The sequence below is a fragment of the Accipiter gentilis genome, chromosome 5, assembly GCF_929443795.1.
Source record: "Accipiter gentilis chromosome 5, bAccGen1.1, whole genome shotgun sequence".
Classification (NCBI taxonomy): Eukaryota; Metazoa; Chordata; class Aves; order Accipitriformes; family Accipitridae; genus Astur; species Astur gentilis.
In genome coordinates, this window is record NC_064884.1 from 8,790,357 (window position 1) to 8,806,262 (window position 15,906).

A 15,906-nucleotide genomic window follows, 5' to 3' on the forward strand; every position below is an offset into this window, starting at 1 on the left:
AACACTTTTTCGTATGACAGTACTGTCAAGCTGTCATAGCAAAAAAAAAAAAAAAAGTTTTTTGTTTTGCAGCTCATCATTAACAATTATGTAGAAAAGCTATTTTTCATGAGGTGTGAAAAGGCTGACCTTGCAGTGTGGGGAATAAAAGTACAAACAGGTTGAGGCAAACCCTCTGTTTGAGATTAGACAGATAATAGGCCTCTGCACCTACAGAATATGTACAGTATACAGGCATGTGCAGAATGAAGGCAAACCAAAATACACTGTTGAAACTGCAACTAATAAAAGTAGTGCAAACTTTAGAAATGCAAGTGTTAATCTTCTGACTCTAAAGTTCCCTTCTTGCTTACATATGGAAGTTAACCTCACAAAATTACTCTTCCTTTCTTAGGGAATCTAGGGTCCTAGACTAGGCTGGGAAAAAAAGAAAAGAAAAGAAAAAAAAAAAGCAAAGTAGCAACTGTTACTAGGAAACTCAATTTTTACGTTTCCTGACTTTGTTTGGTATTGGTTGCAAAGTTAATGCTAAAATGATGGTAGTGTCTATCTAAACACTCCTGCTAACATTTTTTCACTGTATAGCCTGTTTCTGTGAGATTTGGAGTACTTCCTGAGCTTGATGAAAGCTGGAATAGGAGCAGCACTAAGAATTACTGAGACTGTAGCCTTCATTAGAGAATTTGCTGCTAGCATGCACCGAACAAGACCTGCCCCAATTATGTGTGGAAAAACTAATGTTTTGTAGCTGTTGAGGATCTCTTTCCTCTGGGCACAAATGCTGCCTCCTTACAGGTCAGTTAAGACTTTTTTTTAGGAAGCTGTGAAGGTCACTGTCGGGAGAGGACTGACTGACACAACTGCTCCAGAGCTGGCAGTGGGGCTGCAGCACGCAGTTTCAGCTCTGCACTCCATGACTGCACTGGGACTGGGGCACCTCACTTCTCCCCAGCTATTGCTCTGGGCTCTGGACACTCCTTGATCTCCTACCCTTGGTCCAAGCTTTTCTACACAACGAGGGAGATCACAAGTACATTTTTCCACAAGCAGAGAACCAGTGACTCCTGGATCTAGGATCTTAGCTACAAGACTATGGTTTCTTAGCAGGTTCCCTTTACAGGTGGCAGTAGACATGTGGGCTCCCAGAGAATAACCTTCAAAAACTTACCACAATGAGTGCAACAACAGACAGTGTATAGTAGATTGAATCTCTCAAGAGACTCCACGATGACAGTGCAACGACCTAGGAAAACAGGCAAAGAGAGGATGTCAGCCAAGCTCTCAGCAGCACGACTGCCACACTAACGGTGTGTGACAAAGTTAAGCCCGTTATTCTGTTTAAGTTGTCTCCACATGTGCTAGGACAGAAAGAGGAAGACCCAAGTCAGGAAACACCCTGGCTTTCTGTGGCTGCTCGAGGAACAGCCACTAGAGAGATGGGGGGATGGCCAAATCTGAAGAGCAAAAGGTATACGGTCATGGGCAGCAGATGACTTCCATGCAAAGTCACAGACACGCTAAATCACACCAGTGTTGTCAAAGCCATAGAAGGGGGGAATCAAGTCCCAAGTATTTATGGATGACAGAAGTTTCCCACGAGCTCAGCAGGCTATCTGATATCCTTTTCACCCCAAAATCTCTCCTGTACACACACCACAGAGCCTGCAGTACCAGTCCCTGCAGGCTGAGCTGTCCCCCAGGTCTGGCTGTGTGCTGCAGCCAGAGGCGGTTGAACCACAGGCAGGCGTGGGATGGCCTGCCAGAGAGGAGGCTGCGAGTGCTGCTGCTGTCAGGGCAGCGGGAAGGGGCTCAGCTTTACCAGCAGGAGCCTTCTGTACCAGTGCTGACGCTTGGCAACGAGCGCCTTGATGGAGAACGGTCACAAGAGATGAACAGTCCTGTCGAGACTGGGACAGGACGTGACCACTCCTTCCACCCACCCATGTGGTTTGCATCTGTTTCTTGTATTAATTTTACCCCAACCTGGGACTCCTGCCTTCCTTGAGGTAGGAAACCAACCTGAAATGCTGAGCAAGAGTGCAAGGTATGCAATGGTCCAGTGGGCAGGGGAGCACCACCAGACACAGTCCCCAGCTGCTGCCTAGCAATATGGGTCCTCCCCATCATTGTCCTACCACCATGCAGTGCCTACGTCCACTGTGAGTCCAGCTGCTGGCATCTCATACCCTAGCCTTCCAGGAATTTTAGACTGCTGGATGATGGGCTTGTCATTGCTAAAAACATCAACTTGACCCATGCAGACTCATTCGGGGAGGATAACCTGGTCAACAGAAGTCGTACTGCAAAACAAGAGTCTGACAGCACAGAGCAGCCAGGTCCCCAGCATGCTGCTAGCCTGAACCTTGGCAGAGGCACGGCTTCACCCACCACACTAACAGGTATCACTACAGCTCCATGTGCATTTGCACAGGTTTTGGGACATATACTCAAGTTAACACTCCAGCAAAGCATTAAGAACGTAAAATGAGAATTTGTATGCAACAGAGAATAAAACGGGATTGCTGTGCAATTCATTTCACTTGACACCTTCCAGAACCACAGAAATGAGGAGGAATCATCATTGTAGGCTGAACAAGCCTGGAATTCAGGTCTTAGAAGAAAAAAATACCAGTGAGTAAGTTAGCCCTTACCTTCATTACTAGTATTCAAAAGGGCAGATTAAAAGCAGTCATATGGTGGTAACATCTTTAGTATGATTACATTTTTTGGAGCCTAAGAAGGCCCCTTGGTAGAAGCTTCTCCTCAAATCTTTATTTCCTATTTCTGGAGTGTATTTCAAACACTGTGGGTCACATCCTTCACAGGTGTAAACCACAAGGAGGCAGATGGGAGGTGGCTAATTTACACTGATTTGGATCTGGCCCCTGAATGTATAAACGAATTTTCTGACCACATCCTCCAAGTCATGCTTCTGCATGAATTCAGTCAAAGAAACAGTAACTTCATTTTCATTTCTATGACATCTAAAGAAAGGTCCTATTTCAGAGTGCTAGCAAAAATAGTTTCCCACATTTCTCTGCATATTAAATCTTACAATGTTAATGCCCAGTGTAAAGTCTCTTTATGCAACCACTGACATGTAAGAAACTCCTATCTAAAATAATAAAGCAGGCCTTTAAAGTCCTTGAGTAAGATTATATTTGAACCAGCTGACCATACATTTCAATGTATGTAGGGATAGATGAATGGAGATGCTTCATGATGGAAATTTCCAAATGTAGAAACCTGGAGTTGGGTTCATAACTCTATTCAGAGATCCTTAATTAAATCTCACATCTTATAGATAGTAGGCCCCTTCATTTTGATTGAGGAATTTTTGTAAGAGAGTTTATAAAATAATTTGACATTATTCCACTCAGCTTTTATGACACTGCTTAAGGTCCTATGCACTTTTGTCAGCATGGATGCTGGTGGGGATTTTATAGCTGTAAACTTAAACTCTGCATAAAAGTTACAACACTTCCGAAACAAATGACAAACCCCATATGAACAGGCTTGTTGGCAACTGTTGCTATTCTAATAAACTCTCTCCTGGGTATAAGGGGTGTCACCATGCAGCACAGCAGAACCTGCGAAAGCAAGATATTCCAGTTACAAAGAGTCAAGCTAGTATCTCTCCTGTTCTTTGATATTCTACAAGTATTCTACAATATCAAGAAAGCAGTCTGCAATATTTTTCCAGGGAATTTTTCTCAGACACTGAATGAGCACATTAAGATCCAGATGCTTAAATGCAGCTATCTAGCAGGGACCTAGTGCACAAAAGTCCCAGACTGAGATACTGTGGGAATCACAAGGACTCTTGCATTGATTTCAGACTGGATTGAAGGGAACATGCTCATGCCTGGGACTTGTACAGGCTGCCCACATTTCACAGACATCCTAGTAGGTCTCCCTGATGCAGTAACTACGGGGCAATTAAATCTCCGCTCTCGTTAGGGCGTGAGTCATTTAACTGAAGTCTGTGAACCATTTGATCACTGGGAAGAAGAATCTGATACAGGACAGCCGTGCACATAAGGTAACCATGCACTGAGGGTAAAAGGAGCTAATTAGCATGGACGGAAATGGCAGTACTTTCAGCCTGCTGACAAGAATCGTGTAGTCTAGTTATAACTGTCAAGACCATGAATGCCTGAGTTGTGCCATACAGTCTTGCAGCAACCAAGGACTCCACATAAAGCTTAATGCACTGGAAACCACTTAAACTGCAGTATAGCAGACTAAGGCAGAAAAGAAATCAGGGAAGCAATCAGCTTGGATAAAAACATGATCAAATTTGAGTTTTAACTCAGCAATACTGTAACCCAGCAGAGAGCTGGTCCTTTGGAAGCTGAACATCAGGAGGCAGCTGTAAAACCACTGATTGTCAGGTTACACATTTCCTTCATTCAAAGGAAGTATCTGAAATTCAAACCCCAGACAAGTGCCCAGTAGCCCTCTCTTGGCTACTACACTGGGGACTGAATCTGGCATCCCCAGAGCTGAAAGGAAGAGTTCTTTAGTCCAGGCTTAAATGAGAGCAGCCCCCGACAAGTGCAACACAGATGAGGACCCCTAGTGCATGCTCACCTGCATGCCACAGCATCATTCCTATGGGTAAAACTACCCATATTAGATATTTGGTTTCTCATTGGTAAACTTTCACCCTGCAAACTCTCACATATAGCGTTTACTACTCAGAATGCTTATTTCCCTTTTTGAAGGGCTGAGCAGAGCAGCAGAGCAGGGAAATCAAGATTTATCAGTTCCACCTGATTTCTGCAGTTCTTGACTCCTGAATCAGTGGCCCCATGCAGCACACACAATCTTGTCCATCTAGCACACACAAGGAGATAAGCCACTGGGGAGAAAATCACTGAAAATCAGACACTGGCACCTGCTGCTCTTGCCACCTAAGTTAGCTCAGGGCACCCAGGGGCCCAGTAGCAATACACTCCGTGCCCCATCCTAGGGCTTCACCATTTATCCTCTATAAAATTGACCGTTCTTTCTTCTGCTCTTCCACGTTATTTCTCTCACCTTAGCAGTGTGGAAGCTCTTCTCCCATCCAGAAGAGACGTGGCAACAGAGGCCATCCAGCTGGCTTTTTTAAAGCCTGCTTCTCACCTGCTCTCCCCATTAAGGTGATGGGCCGAAGATGAAGCATGTGATGCAGAACATGGCTGCTGCTACCTTAGCAAGGATGTTTGTGCTCCTGCTCCTGTTGGCTCCAGCCAACAAAGGTGCAAGGCAGTCCAGAGGGGTATGCGCTGCTGGATATTTTCTCTGCTCAACTTTCCAGGGGAAGCATGTCGAACATTATCTAAGCACATCCACATTCTTCAGAGATCTTTCTCACTCTGAATTGTTCCAGGGCTTTTTCTCCTCTCGTGGCCTGTTTTATGCTTGACATTCTTGGGCTGAATGATCAGCTACAAGCACTGCCTGGAAATGCTAGGCTTTGGAAGCAACCTTCCTGATCTTGTTTCTCTGTTACCCTCTGGCACAGAAGGTCTAGATTTTCGGGTATTAAGAGCTAGTAACTTAATTTGTTAATGTGGACAGGCAGGAATGCTCGGGCAAGGGTGTCAAAAGATTAAAGACAATCCCTGCAGCAATTAGCCTTAAGAGTCTACGGAGATCAACAGAGATGCGCTGACAATGAATCCACTGCTCGCCTCACACCTGGAAGCATCTCCTTCCCAGCTGACACACACATGGTGTTCTTGACTCTTCATATGTAGTTTGGTACATCGATGTTAGATCTTGACAGAGATTGCCATTCAGCAGAATGTGTTTTTGGGCAAAGATAAGCATTTCTCATGAGTTTTAAAGGGAAGTGGTAGAACGTCTCTAATTCATTAGACGTAGTTTTAATACAAACATCTCCTACAACACTGCACTACAAGCAAATGCTCCTTAGTGACTGACCACGGTTGCTATTTTGGGTAGGCCTTCCATGCAGCTCTGAGGTCCATGGGTGCTTCCAAATTAATCACCAGTCTGGAATTTTACTCCACAAAGTTTGAATGAGGCTGTACTGAGAGCCACAAAGCTCTTTTCTAGAGAAGCAGCTTTTTCTTTCAATGGTCAGCTACAGTCTGAAAGATGACTGTAAACTGAGACAGCCTTATCTGGCAATGCTGCAAGACCGGTTAAGAGAACAGGCAGCAAACTCGAGCCCCTTTTCCCTGCTGTTGTCCTTCCCCCTCCTCAGAGACAGGAAGCCAAGGGAATACATACCGCTGCCACGCTCTGCTAGGCTGGGGACGAGAGGAACAGGCAGGCAACTGGACGGCTTCACAGCAGATGCTGCTCCCTCAAGTTTTCATTCAATACATTTAAATTCTCATTAAGGGCTTGTCAAAAGGCATCCAGAAGCAGAGAATCTGGGTCAGTCTTCATGCTGCCCCACTTTGATGTGGACTGTACAGAAGCAATTAGGGAAGCTCTTACACTACCCTAACAGAGGCTGGGATCTGGTTTTTGAATGCTCGTCTGTGCTGACTGACAAAACTCTTGCTCACTGTGACACCTTGCAGGCACCCTGAAACATCACAACCAGCCGGCAGTGTGCTGTGTCAGCCTCTTCAATCAGCTGCAGCAAGACACACAGTGGGAACCTCCTCTCATGGTACTCCTGGTTTGCAGGAGCTACCCTTAGAGCCAAAGGGTGGCTCTTAAAGCCTGGTGGGGTCCCCTCCAGATGGTGTTTTCCTGGCACTACTGCTCAGCAAATCCTTGACACAACTCCAAATCAGCCCTGTGATAATACAATAGGATCTCATGTCAAAGCAAGATAAATGACTAACTGTTGGCCAATGTTACAGTAAGTAGTGAACTCGGGTAGAGATCGGGGACAGATTTTCAGGGAAATCAGACTGGCAGTAGTTTGTAGTTAATAGATGTCTTATGCATTTAGAATTATAAAAAAATAAAAAGGGGTCTACCTCAGGTACTAGCTCTCATTCTGAAGAGGACGGGAAGATGAAATCCAGCAACACTTCAGCAGTTCTTCATGGTCTGCAGAATTCAGTCCGCAGCAAAGCCCTGTTTTTTACCTCACAGCAACCAAACCCAGGCACTGCTGCAACCCACTGAAGAGAGAGGTCACAGCAGAGCCTATGAGCTGAAGTATCAGAGCCACAGCTGAAGAGATCTAGGAAGGGAGAAGCTTCAGAGCACATACATACTTTGCTATCCCATCCAGAGGCAACACATGCATAGTTCTAGAACGTGGTAGTGATACGCTTAGTAACCCCCTCTGTCCAAACACGACCCTGGTAACAACCAAATCAGCATTCATCTAAAGACAGCCTGCTGGGCTCACACAGCCTACCATCACTCCAGTGGGTTGAGAGTTTCAGGAAGAGAATTACCTACACTTCACTGTGAAATCTTCACTTATTGATGGGTTTCATTGTCATTAACTGCACTGGTAATAACAGTGATATTAGTTGAGGTTTAATTTTACTTGCTCTCCAGGAATATAAATGGCAGATGTCTTAGCAATAAACATCATTATTGGATCTTAATGACCTTATGCAAATCCAACCAATCATCCTGAAGTCACAGCTGCTCAGTCAAGCCAAGCAGAAAATTAAAATATCTTCCACGAAATGACCGAGACACTTTCTCCACCAGGTACTTGGGAGAGAGGGAAATGACTTTATTGGACACAGCAAAACTTGCCTACAAGGACAGATCCTTGTATGCCACACATTTATGTTAAAGATAGAACTGTGCTTCATTTGCAAAATTAAAAGTTCTGAGCAGTTTGTCATCTCTGTCAGTGCTGGGTAGAAATAAGAAGAAAATCTACTTCACCATGCCTAGGTAAAATTTAATAGGTTCCACTGCCTCTTATTTGGTTAAATATAGTGTAAGGTTCATTCAAATCTGAAAAGTCATAGCAGTTAAAGAGATATGTATGTGAACGAGACAGAAATAAAGGGATTCTTACAGTTCCTACAAATGGTGGCACTTAAAAATCATAGCACTTTTCTGGAATATGAATAAAACCTCTGGGGCAGTTCCTTGAAGCCCTTACATCGTTACAAAGACCGGCACCAATTAGCCAGGGCTGCTGTCCACCACAGAGTTGGTGCCTCTCTCACACAGAGCTCTCCTGCAACAGAGCTTTGGCATCTTCCTGGGCACACACATCTCACAGAGGGTGAACACCAACAGTGCCCAACCTCCCTCACCAGATACGCCACCAAGTTTCCTCCAGTGCAAGCAGAGGACTGTGATACACCATGGCTCACTCCTGGTCCCAAGGCCTTGTGTGCATCTGTGTGTGGATATACGTGCAGCTGATGAGCTGCTCCCACATGTCGGATGATGGCAGGCAAGTGTCTGAGCCTTTGGAAACTGGTCCAAGCCTAGAGTCAGTGGTTGACCTTGAGGTCAGCTCACAGTTCCAGGGACAGCTTGCAAGCAGGCTGTGGGCCAGGTGAATCACTAGGCTGGTGGCCACAGTGGACCGCAACTGGACAGTTCACACCTTGAGGGACCCTCTCCTTTCCCATGACCAATGCAGCCAGCTGAAACACCCCTCATAAGATAGCAGCTCAAACCAGAAAAGTTAAAAAGACCCCTCAGATTTTGTGCTGCTCCATCATCTGTCAATCTGTATGGAAAAGCAAGGAAAGGCAAATTCTTTCCGCTTGTCTTGACAGCAGCTTGGGAAATCCTGACTTCTGAGAAGCCGAATATCCCTGACTGCCTTTGGTGAATCTGTCAAAGGCCTCACTCTGTGGGACAGCCCTGACGGGGACTGATCTCTCAGGGCTTCTCAATCTCCCTTGACAAGACACAGGCTCTGCCTTTTAACTTTGCCGTTATTATTTTAAAAACTCCTTGCTCAGCTCAGGTAATTACAAGGATCCTGCCAGCTGCCTGTTCATCCTCACCGGTCATGGTATCAATGAAGCATCACATATTAATGTGAGAAAGTTACGCTGCCTTATTTGTATTCACCTCTATATTAAAGCAGGCTGTAGATCCATCTATGACTTTCACCAGACTTCTGGTCACATCCTTCCACACTATTGGCTTTTTGGGGATACTCTTCCAATGCATTTCACGCCTTCTCTGAGGTCATTTCATCTCAAACAAATCTGCCTCACCTGCTTAGTAAAATGTCCCACAAACCAGGGTCACAATCTTTCCTGTCAGTGAAGAAGACAAATCCTGCCAGAAGGGACAGCAGTGTTTCTGCTGGCTCCAGAGGCAGCCGCTCGAGGATGCAGGCAGGCTGGAGGCAGGTACTCCCTGTCACAAGGCAGGCCACAGCACCTGGCAGCGTTCAGCTGCCAGGAAAAACAGCAAACAGAGCACTAAAGGTGATGTCTGTGATTCAGAGGCTGCAGACTTTGTGCTGTTTGAAAGGTCGTGACCAAACAGAAGGTGGGAAATAGCAACTGCATGTTAAATATTCTGCACCCACTTTCTCTCACTGTTAAGTGTATCAGTCCTATAGCAATTGTAATGAAGATATAAGGCAGGAAGGAATTTCTTACGATAATTACTGCCATCTTCCAGCAGGGTTTACAAAGAGAGGAGCTACCTGACCATTGGGACCTCCAAGTTAATTTTCACAAAACTTCCCTTGTTTTAGGTATTATTACATCCTACCTGCAATGAACAAATCAGCCACTTGAAAGCTAATAATCATTAGCTGCAAATCAAATACAGCAGAGATCACAGGGTATACTTTTCCCCCTTGCTGCTCCCCCACTGATCATCTGCCAGACTCAGACATGAACCTGTGAGTCAATCACGCTTATTCCCACATTACGGTCCCTGGAAGGAACAGAAACATCGGTGAAAGCAAGGTCCAAACACCTCTGGATGTTTTGCGAGGAGGTTGCGTTTGAGAGCTGCAGAGGTATGAGAAACCACAGAAAAGGGAAAGTTCTCCATGGTGGCTGGAGCAGGCTCCTGCTCCAGCTGGGACAGCCCCACTGCACAGGTGAAGGATAGGTGAGACTGGCTGCCAAACTGCCATGTCCCCTCCTAGCATGCTGAACCACTCTGCAACCGTTGAAATTTTAGACAGATTCCTTCATGAAAAGCCACTGCTGCCTGTGCAGCCTTCCTGGAAAGCCACCAGGCAGTCAACATCAGCCGAAGGCTCCTGTGCTGGGACTAAGAGCACAGTAGGATGTCCTGGACCAAATGCTAGGGAGCAGATGGAGATGCTGCCTTCTGTACCCCATGGTGATGTCTCCCTGCTGTCCACATACTGGGGTCACAGTTGTCCCAACATCCTGGGACACTATGAGTATCCAGCTCAGTCCCCTAACCCTAATCTTTACTGAGTACCTCCTGGCAAAGACACCAGGGTCCTGCAGTGTAGCATTCGGGCTTGCTTAGGGCTTTGACCAAGACTAAATACCCCTCCTGACTGAAGTGAAACATAAAATATGAGCACAGGTCAGGCTAAAAAAAATCCAGGCCTTAAAATATGCCTCTCTAAGCCAGTAACTGCTGAGCAGCTCTGATCTAATGGACTCGCTGGGACAAAGGCTTCCTTCCAATTACCAGCCCCCTAATTTTACCGCTGGTTAGCCATTCTCTGCAGAGTTCAACCGTCACTCCGGCTCCCAGTTCGTACATTGCAGACCAACTCAATTTATTCTCATTATTTCCCCAAGAATATTTGCTTTTCTAAGCAGCTCTTGATATTTTCATTAGTGCGGCAGCAATCTGTCTCTGTGACATTCTCAGAATGGAAACAGTGGACACTGTCCAAACCTCAGGACAAAGCCAAAAATATTTCCCTGCTCAATTGGTAGTCATAATCGTCCATGAGTTATTCAGATCAGCCTGCCTTTTTAGCTCAGATTCCCACAGAGCCAAGGCAGCAGGACCCTGAAGACTTGCATTTGCAGATGTCTCCTGGACTGCAGGCAATTCTGTGCAGGATTTGCAGCAGAATTCAACAGCTGTAGACACGGTACAGGAAGGTGTCCACAGGGTAAACATTTCCCAGTCTCCTCAGACTAGCCAGTCCTTGTCAGACATAAAAAGATGTTGTGATTTCCCTTGCTTCTACACTACAAATGGTTTAAGAAAAAAATCCTACCAATGGTTAAGTCCACACTATTGATCTGTGTGTGAATTTTGACAGAGAAAACTTGACCTCAAACAGTGATGGTGTTTAGTGGCAATTAGGAGCTAGACTTGTTTTGATGCTGATAGGAATCCATTTTCAACTCTTCTGATTGCCTCCCTTATTTGTATCCTAGTATTGAATATAATTCTGTGAAGAAGGTTTTGAAATGCTAATATAAAAAAATCACAGCAACTTCTATGACGGCCAGACCAGTCCTGGATCATTCGCCATCCAGACAGCAATCCTGGCACCCGATCTGCCCATTGCACCAGTCCCCATCACATCTTCCTGAAGCAAAAGACGGTCTTCTGTGAGTACCATCAAGTTGTCACTGGGCCTGAGAGGAGCTTCCAATAAACACCTCACCAGTGCTAAACACTTGGTGTGCCCACACAGCCCATAAATCACTCATTACGTGTTAAGCAGCTGCCTTGCTGCTCCACCACAGCATCCTTGCGCTTTCCCATCTGCCCGCTCGGTCCGTCCTCTTGTCTCCCGTTGTACACTCTGATCACCAGCTTCCAGACTCAAGAGCTATGTTCTAGCTCTGTATTTGCATAACACACAGTACTGTGGAGTTCTGATCAACAACTGAGACTACTAGGTGCTATCACAACAGCAACAAGGACCTTAAGAGGAGGAAAAAAAAAAAATCATCAGTAGGTCCAATCTCACTGACCTCACTGTGTGGCTTCTGGTTCAACTTGGATGCTAAAGCCAGGCCCCTGACACCACACAATCTAGGCTTGCATGCCTTACCAGACAGAAGTGATGCAAGCAGCCCTGCTTCAAGCTAAGCATTTATTTGTCACTTTGCTAAACTGGCACCCAGTGCAGGAATAGTGATTTCATGCATGCTGCTGGCCTAGTTCTGGGAGACAAAGTTACTCTGGGAATGACAGAATGCTTGTAGAGCTGGTCGGACCTCTCCAAAAGGAGACCAAAAGGGTTATGGTGTAACAGGTACCTCTGACAGAGCTTATTCACCACACACAGGTTGATGCTATGTAGCAGCATTGTGGAGACAAAGCATGACACTCAGAGAGAACAGGACAAAGTTACCTTCAGTGTTTTCTGGTTAACAAACAGACTGCACAGTTAACAGAAACCATGTTTGCTCTCACAATGGCTAAAAATTTGCTATAACTCCACAAGTACCCAATTCCCAAGATAACACCACTTGGGTTAAAGGGGGAGCTGGAAAGGAATCTGATTTGCTTTATCACTCAGAGTTGCTCTGTTGTCTGCCAGTGCCAAACATCCCAGCAGGAAAACACCAGAGAAAAGGAGCACTCTGCTGCTTTTACAGTGGGTGAACATCCTCCACGATTGCTCTGATAAAACACAAAGAAGAATGCAAGAGGCAGAGGAGCCCGTTCAGCTCCCTGCCTAGACAGCAGCAGGGAAGAGAGCCAAGGCAGGAGGTAACTTCTGCTGCTGGCCGTGCAGCTGGGAGGACTTTACTAGGCCATACAGAAAGGCTGCAGCCATTCAGCCTTTAGGACCCTTGGGCAGCATCTCTATACTAACTGATGCCTCTCTGTCCTGCAACTCCATTGACATCTTTCTGTCCTGTCTGCAATCTAAACTGCTTACTGACTGCCTGACTTTCTGTAAGACAGTGGGAACGATGCTGTCAGCATCCTCTCTCTGTTCTTCTGATACTTGGGGTTTCATGTACACATGGCCGTGCCAGCAGCTCTATGTTCCCATCAGGACCACAGCCCTGACTTCTACAACAATTTCTGTCTTCACTGTAAGTCTCAGTGCTGGATCCCTGTCTGGCTTATTACTCTGTCCCCTTCTTGCTTTCAAGTCTGCAAAACAATTCTATCAGTAAAAAAGCAGGCCCACAGTCACTATAAAACGTTGCCAGTACTAAAAAACATTGTGCCCCGGACTACAAGAGCAGTGTACAGTCCCAACAGTTGGCATTAAGTTCTCCTTAAATTACTCCTCCATCAGTGTTTTCCACTGATGGTCACACACCAACAAAGAAAAAAAGTCAATATTCCACCTCTCCCCTCCCAAAACTCCTCCACAATCCAGGAGAAGAAAAAAAACACCTCATGAATGCAATCATAAAGCCAAAGGTCAGTAACGACTCCAGTCTGAATTACTTGTTGTCAGTGAAATTAAAGCTTAAAAGATTAAGACGCATGCAAGCTAACTGTATGACAGAACTAGGTTAAAAATAGATTACAAAAGTCCCAGTCTCTTCAATAAACAATGTTCTACCTGGTTATTAAATCTCTGCTCAGTTTCCTTCTCTCAGCTCTTCACTGTTCGCAATACCTATTTCTTAGGTATATTTTCATGCTGAGATAAAACTGAACGCACGTCAGCTGATGATTCTGAGAGGCATCCTTAGCTTAGACAAGGGTTTACCACGACTTGGACAGAGATGAGCCTTCTGAATTTAGTTTATTTCCCCAGGTAAAAGAATACCACTGGAGCAGAAGGCGGCAGGTCAGACAGTCAAGGTAGTCCTTTTTTACTCCAGTATATTGAGGAATGACACCTGGTCACCAACTAGACCCCTTGACAGAAGAAATAACTGGAAGAACCTCTAAAAATACAAGAACGTCTCTGGCACAACCCAGCATTCATTGTCCACTGCTCCACCCAGAGCAGCCTGTCTTGTTCTGGGGAAAGGTGAAACAGAGAAACTAGAACTCAATTGAAAAACACAGCAGTTAAATGGTAATTAACAAATCAAGCTATGCAGATTAAAAATTACAGTCTAACGCTGGAGTGACTTGCAACTCATGGTTACACTGCTTTCACTTAAGCACTGTTCACTAACCTCCTCTTCTCATCCTTCATCCTCTTCTGCAACACTGCAAAAGGCTGCAGTTTAGGGCTGCATGAGGACAGAGGAGGACTGGATGACATGCAGGGGAAAGCAGCAGAGCTGCAAAAAAGAAAAGAATCTGGATGGGGGAATTTTCAAAACTGAACAAACTCTGCTTGTGCTGGCTTGAACGAGAGCTGAATTAAGCAAGCATTGACTGCTTCCAAGAATCCCACATCCTTGCCACCAAGGATGACAAGAGGGCAGTGGAAGGAGCGAAGAATTTGTGAAGCACAAACATGAGAGTGAGAGAAGGTACAACAGAGTGACTGAGGCTTGGAGGGGACCCTGGGCTAAGGCCAATCTCGCCATACACAGTTGGTTTGCTACCATGTAAAAAGCCTAATAAGATCCATCACAATGCAGACAGAAGACTCCATGCCTGTACCTCTTCCCTGCTACCTAGCACGCATCCCCGTGAAACGTTGCTGAACTTCTGTTTGAAGGGCTGCATCTGCTACCGTTTCATCTCTTGCAGCATTCTCTTACTTTCTCGTACTCCCTCTTTGCCAGTAGAAAGCAAAGCAAGCACAGCAGCTAAATAAATGATGTTTGGGCTATGTGACTTAGCTGTACAATTGAAAGAATATGCATTAGTGCCACAGGTGTATGGACAGCTGAGGAAACAGCTACAGACATATCCAAACTGTACTACATCAGTGTTTGGGGAAGGAGGACAATTCTTAATACATTTGCATATATTAAAACCAACTACAGCTTCAAAAATGCACCCACTGCACAGTTGAAATAAGGCAAATCTTCCTCAGGGTGTGAGTGCGTGTAAGACATCAGCAGAATATTGCAAGAGGATGCAAGAAGAAAGAAGCTTCTAAGGCTCACTGCCACAGCCAAGTGGGCTGCGCTCAGCCATTCACAAAGGTAAGCTTTATCTATCTCTCTAAATATGCCTTGGTCAGAGATTTCAAAATGCATCAGAGGTTGAGTTCTTCAGCTTCCAGAGGCCCCATTTAAGATATCTTAAAAAGAGATCTGATTTTCAGAGTGTGGATGCTAGTTTAGAAAATCCAGCCTTTACAGGCGGTTTCAGTTTGGCCGTTAAAAACACAGGCAGCCTGCAATGATTGTCACTTTTTGAAAATTGGTCCTCCTAGGCCAAGGATAAAGACCTCAGGTGATTTCATTGCTCATATCAGTGAGAAGTGACAGAAATAAAGAGAAATCCCTCCAGTCCAGAATCCTCAATGGTGATCCTCAAAGTGTCATCAACACTAATTGGAAGAGAAAATCAAGTCTTTGATTTTCAGGCTACTGACACACACATTTCTACTTTTCAGTAACAAACCATGGCACAAATATTTCTTATACAATCTAGAACCACCTTGGTTTCGAAATTAGTAAGAAGCCCACCAACTCTTAAGGGTCTGATGGGTAGAGGTGTCTCTGACTTATACTGAATTTGAAACCTTTTCAAATTTTCCGCACTGTTTAAAAACAAACAAGGGAGACATGGGGTTTATATTACTTAACACTAACAGAAACGTCTTTATGGTTCTTTAAAGCAATTTTGCTTGCTTGCATTTGTTAATCCTTCCCTAGAGTTTGTAACACGCACAACTTCAGCTCTGGGCTGGCGTACGACAGCCACATGGTTAATCTCCCCAGTCTGTTGACATTATTCAAACCAATCCATTTTCCAGCCCAACTTTGTCCTTTCTGGGGCTGGGCCACAAAGAAAAAAAAGAGAACAAGGATATATTAAAGCTGATTTTCATCTACATCAATTGGATTTCAGCATGAGAGCAGCTCTTCAGGAGCATTACAACACTACCACAGTTATTTGGAAACCCTGAAGCGAAGTGTAACAGCAGACGGTATAAACAAGTTGTGTGGCTTCTGGACACCCATCCTGCAAGCAGCTCAGTCTGCAGAAATGAGTTGGCTGCAATTGCTTGCAGGACTGGGGCTC

General features: G+C 45.1%; 1 protein-coding gene across 5 annotated transcripts in view; it reads right to left on the bottom strand.

Moving 5' to 3' along the window:
* Positions 1-15,906, bottom strand: part of SLC24A3 (solute carrier family 24 member 3) — a 185,201-nt gene that overhangs the window by 33,020 nt on the left and 136,275 nt on the right. For all 5 annotated transcript variants that reach the window (XM_049801139.1, XM_049801136.1, XM_049801138.1 and 2 more), the window contains one exon: positions 1,169-1,243. In XM_049801139.1, the coding sequence (XP_049657096.1) occupies positions 1,169-1,243 (75 nt within the window). The remainder of the gene's footprint in view (positions 1-1,168; positions 1,244-15,906) is intronic.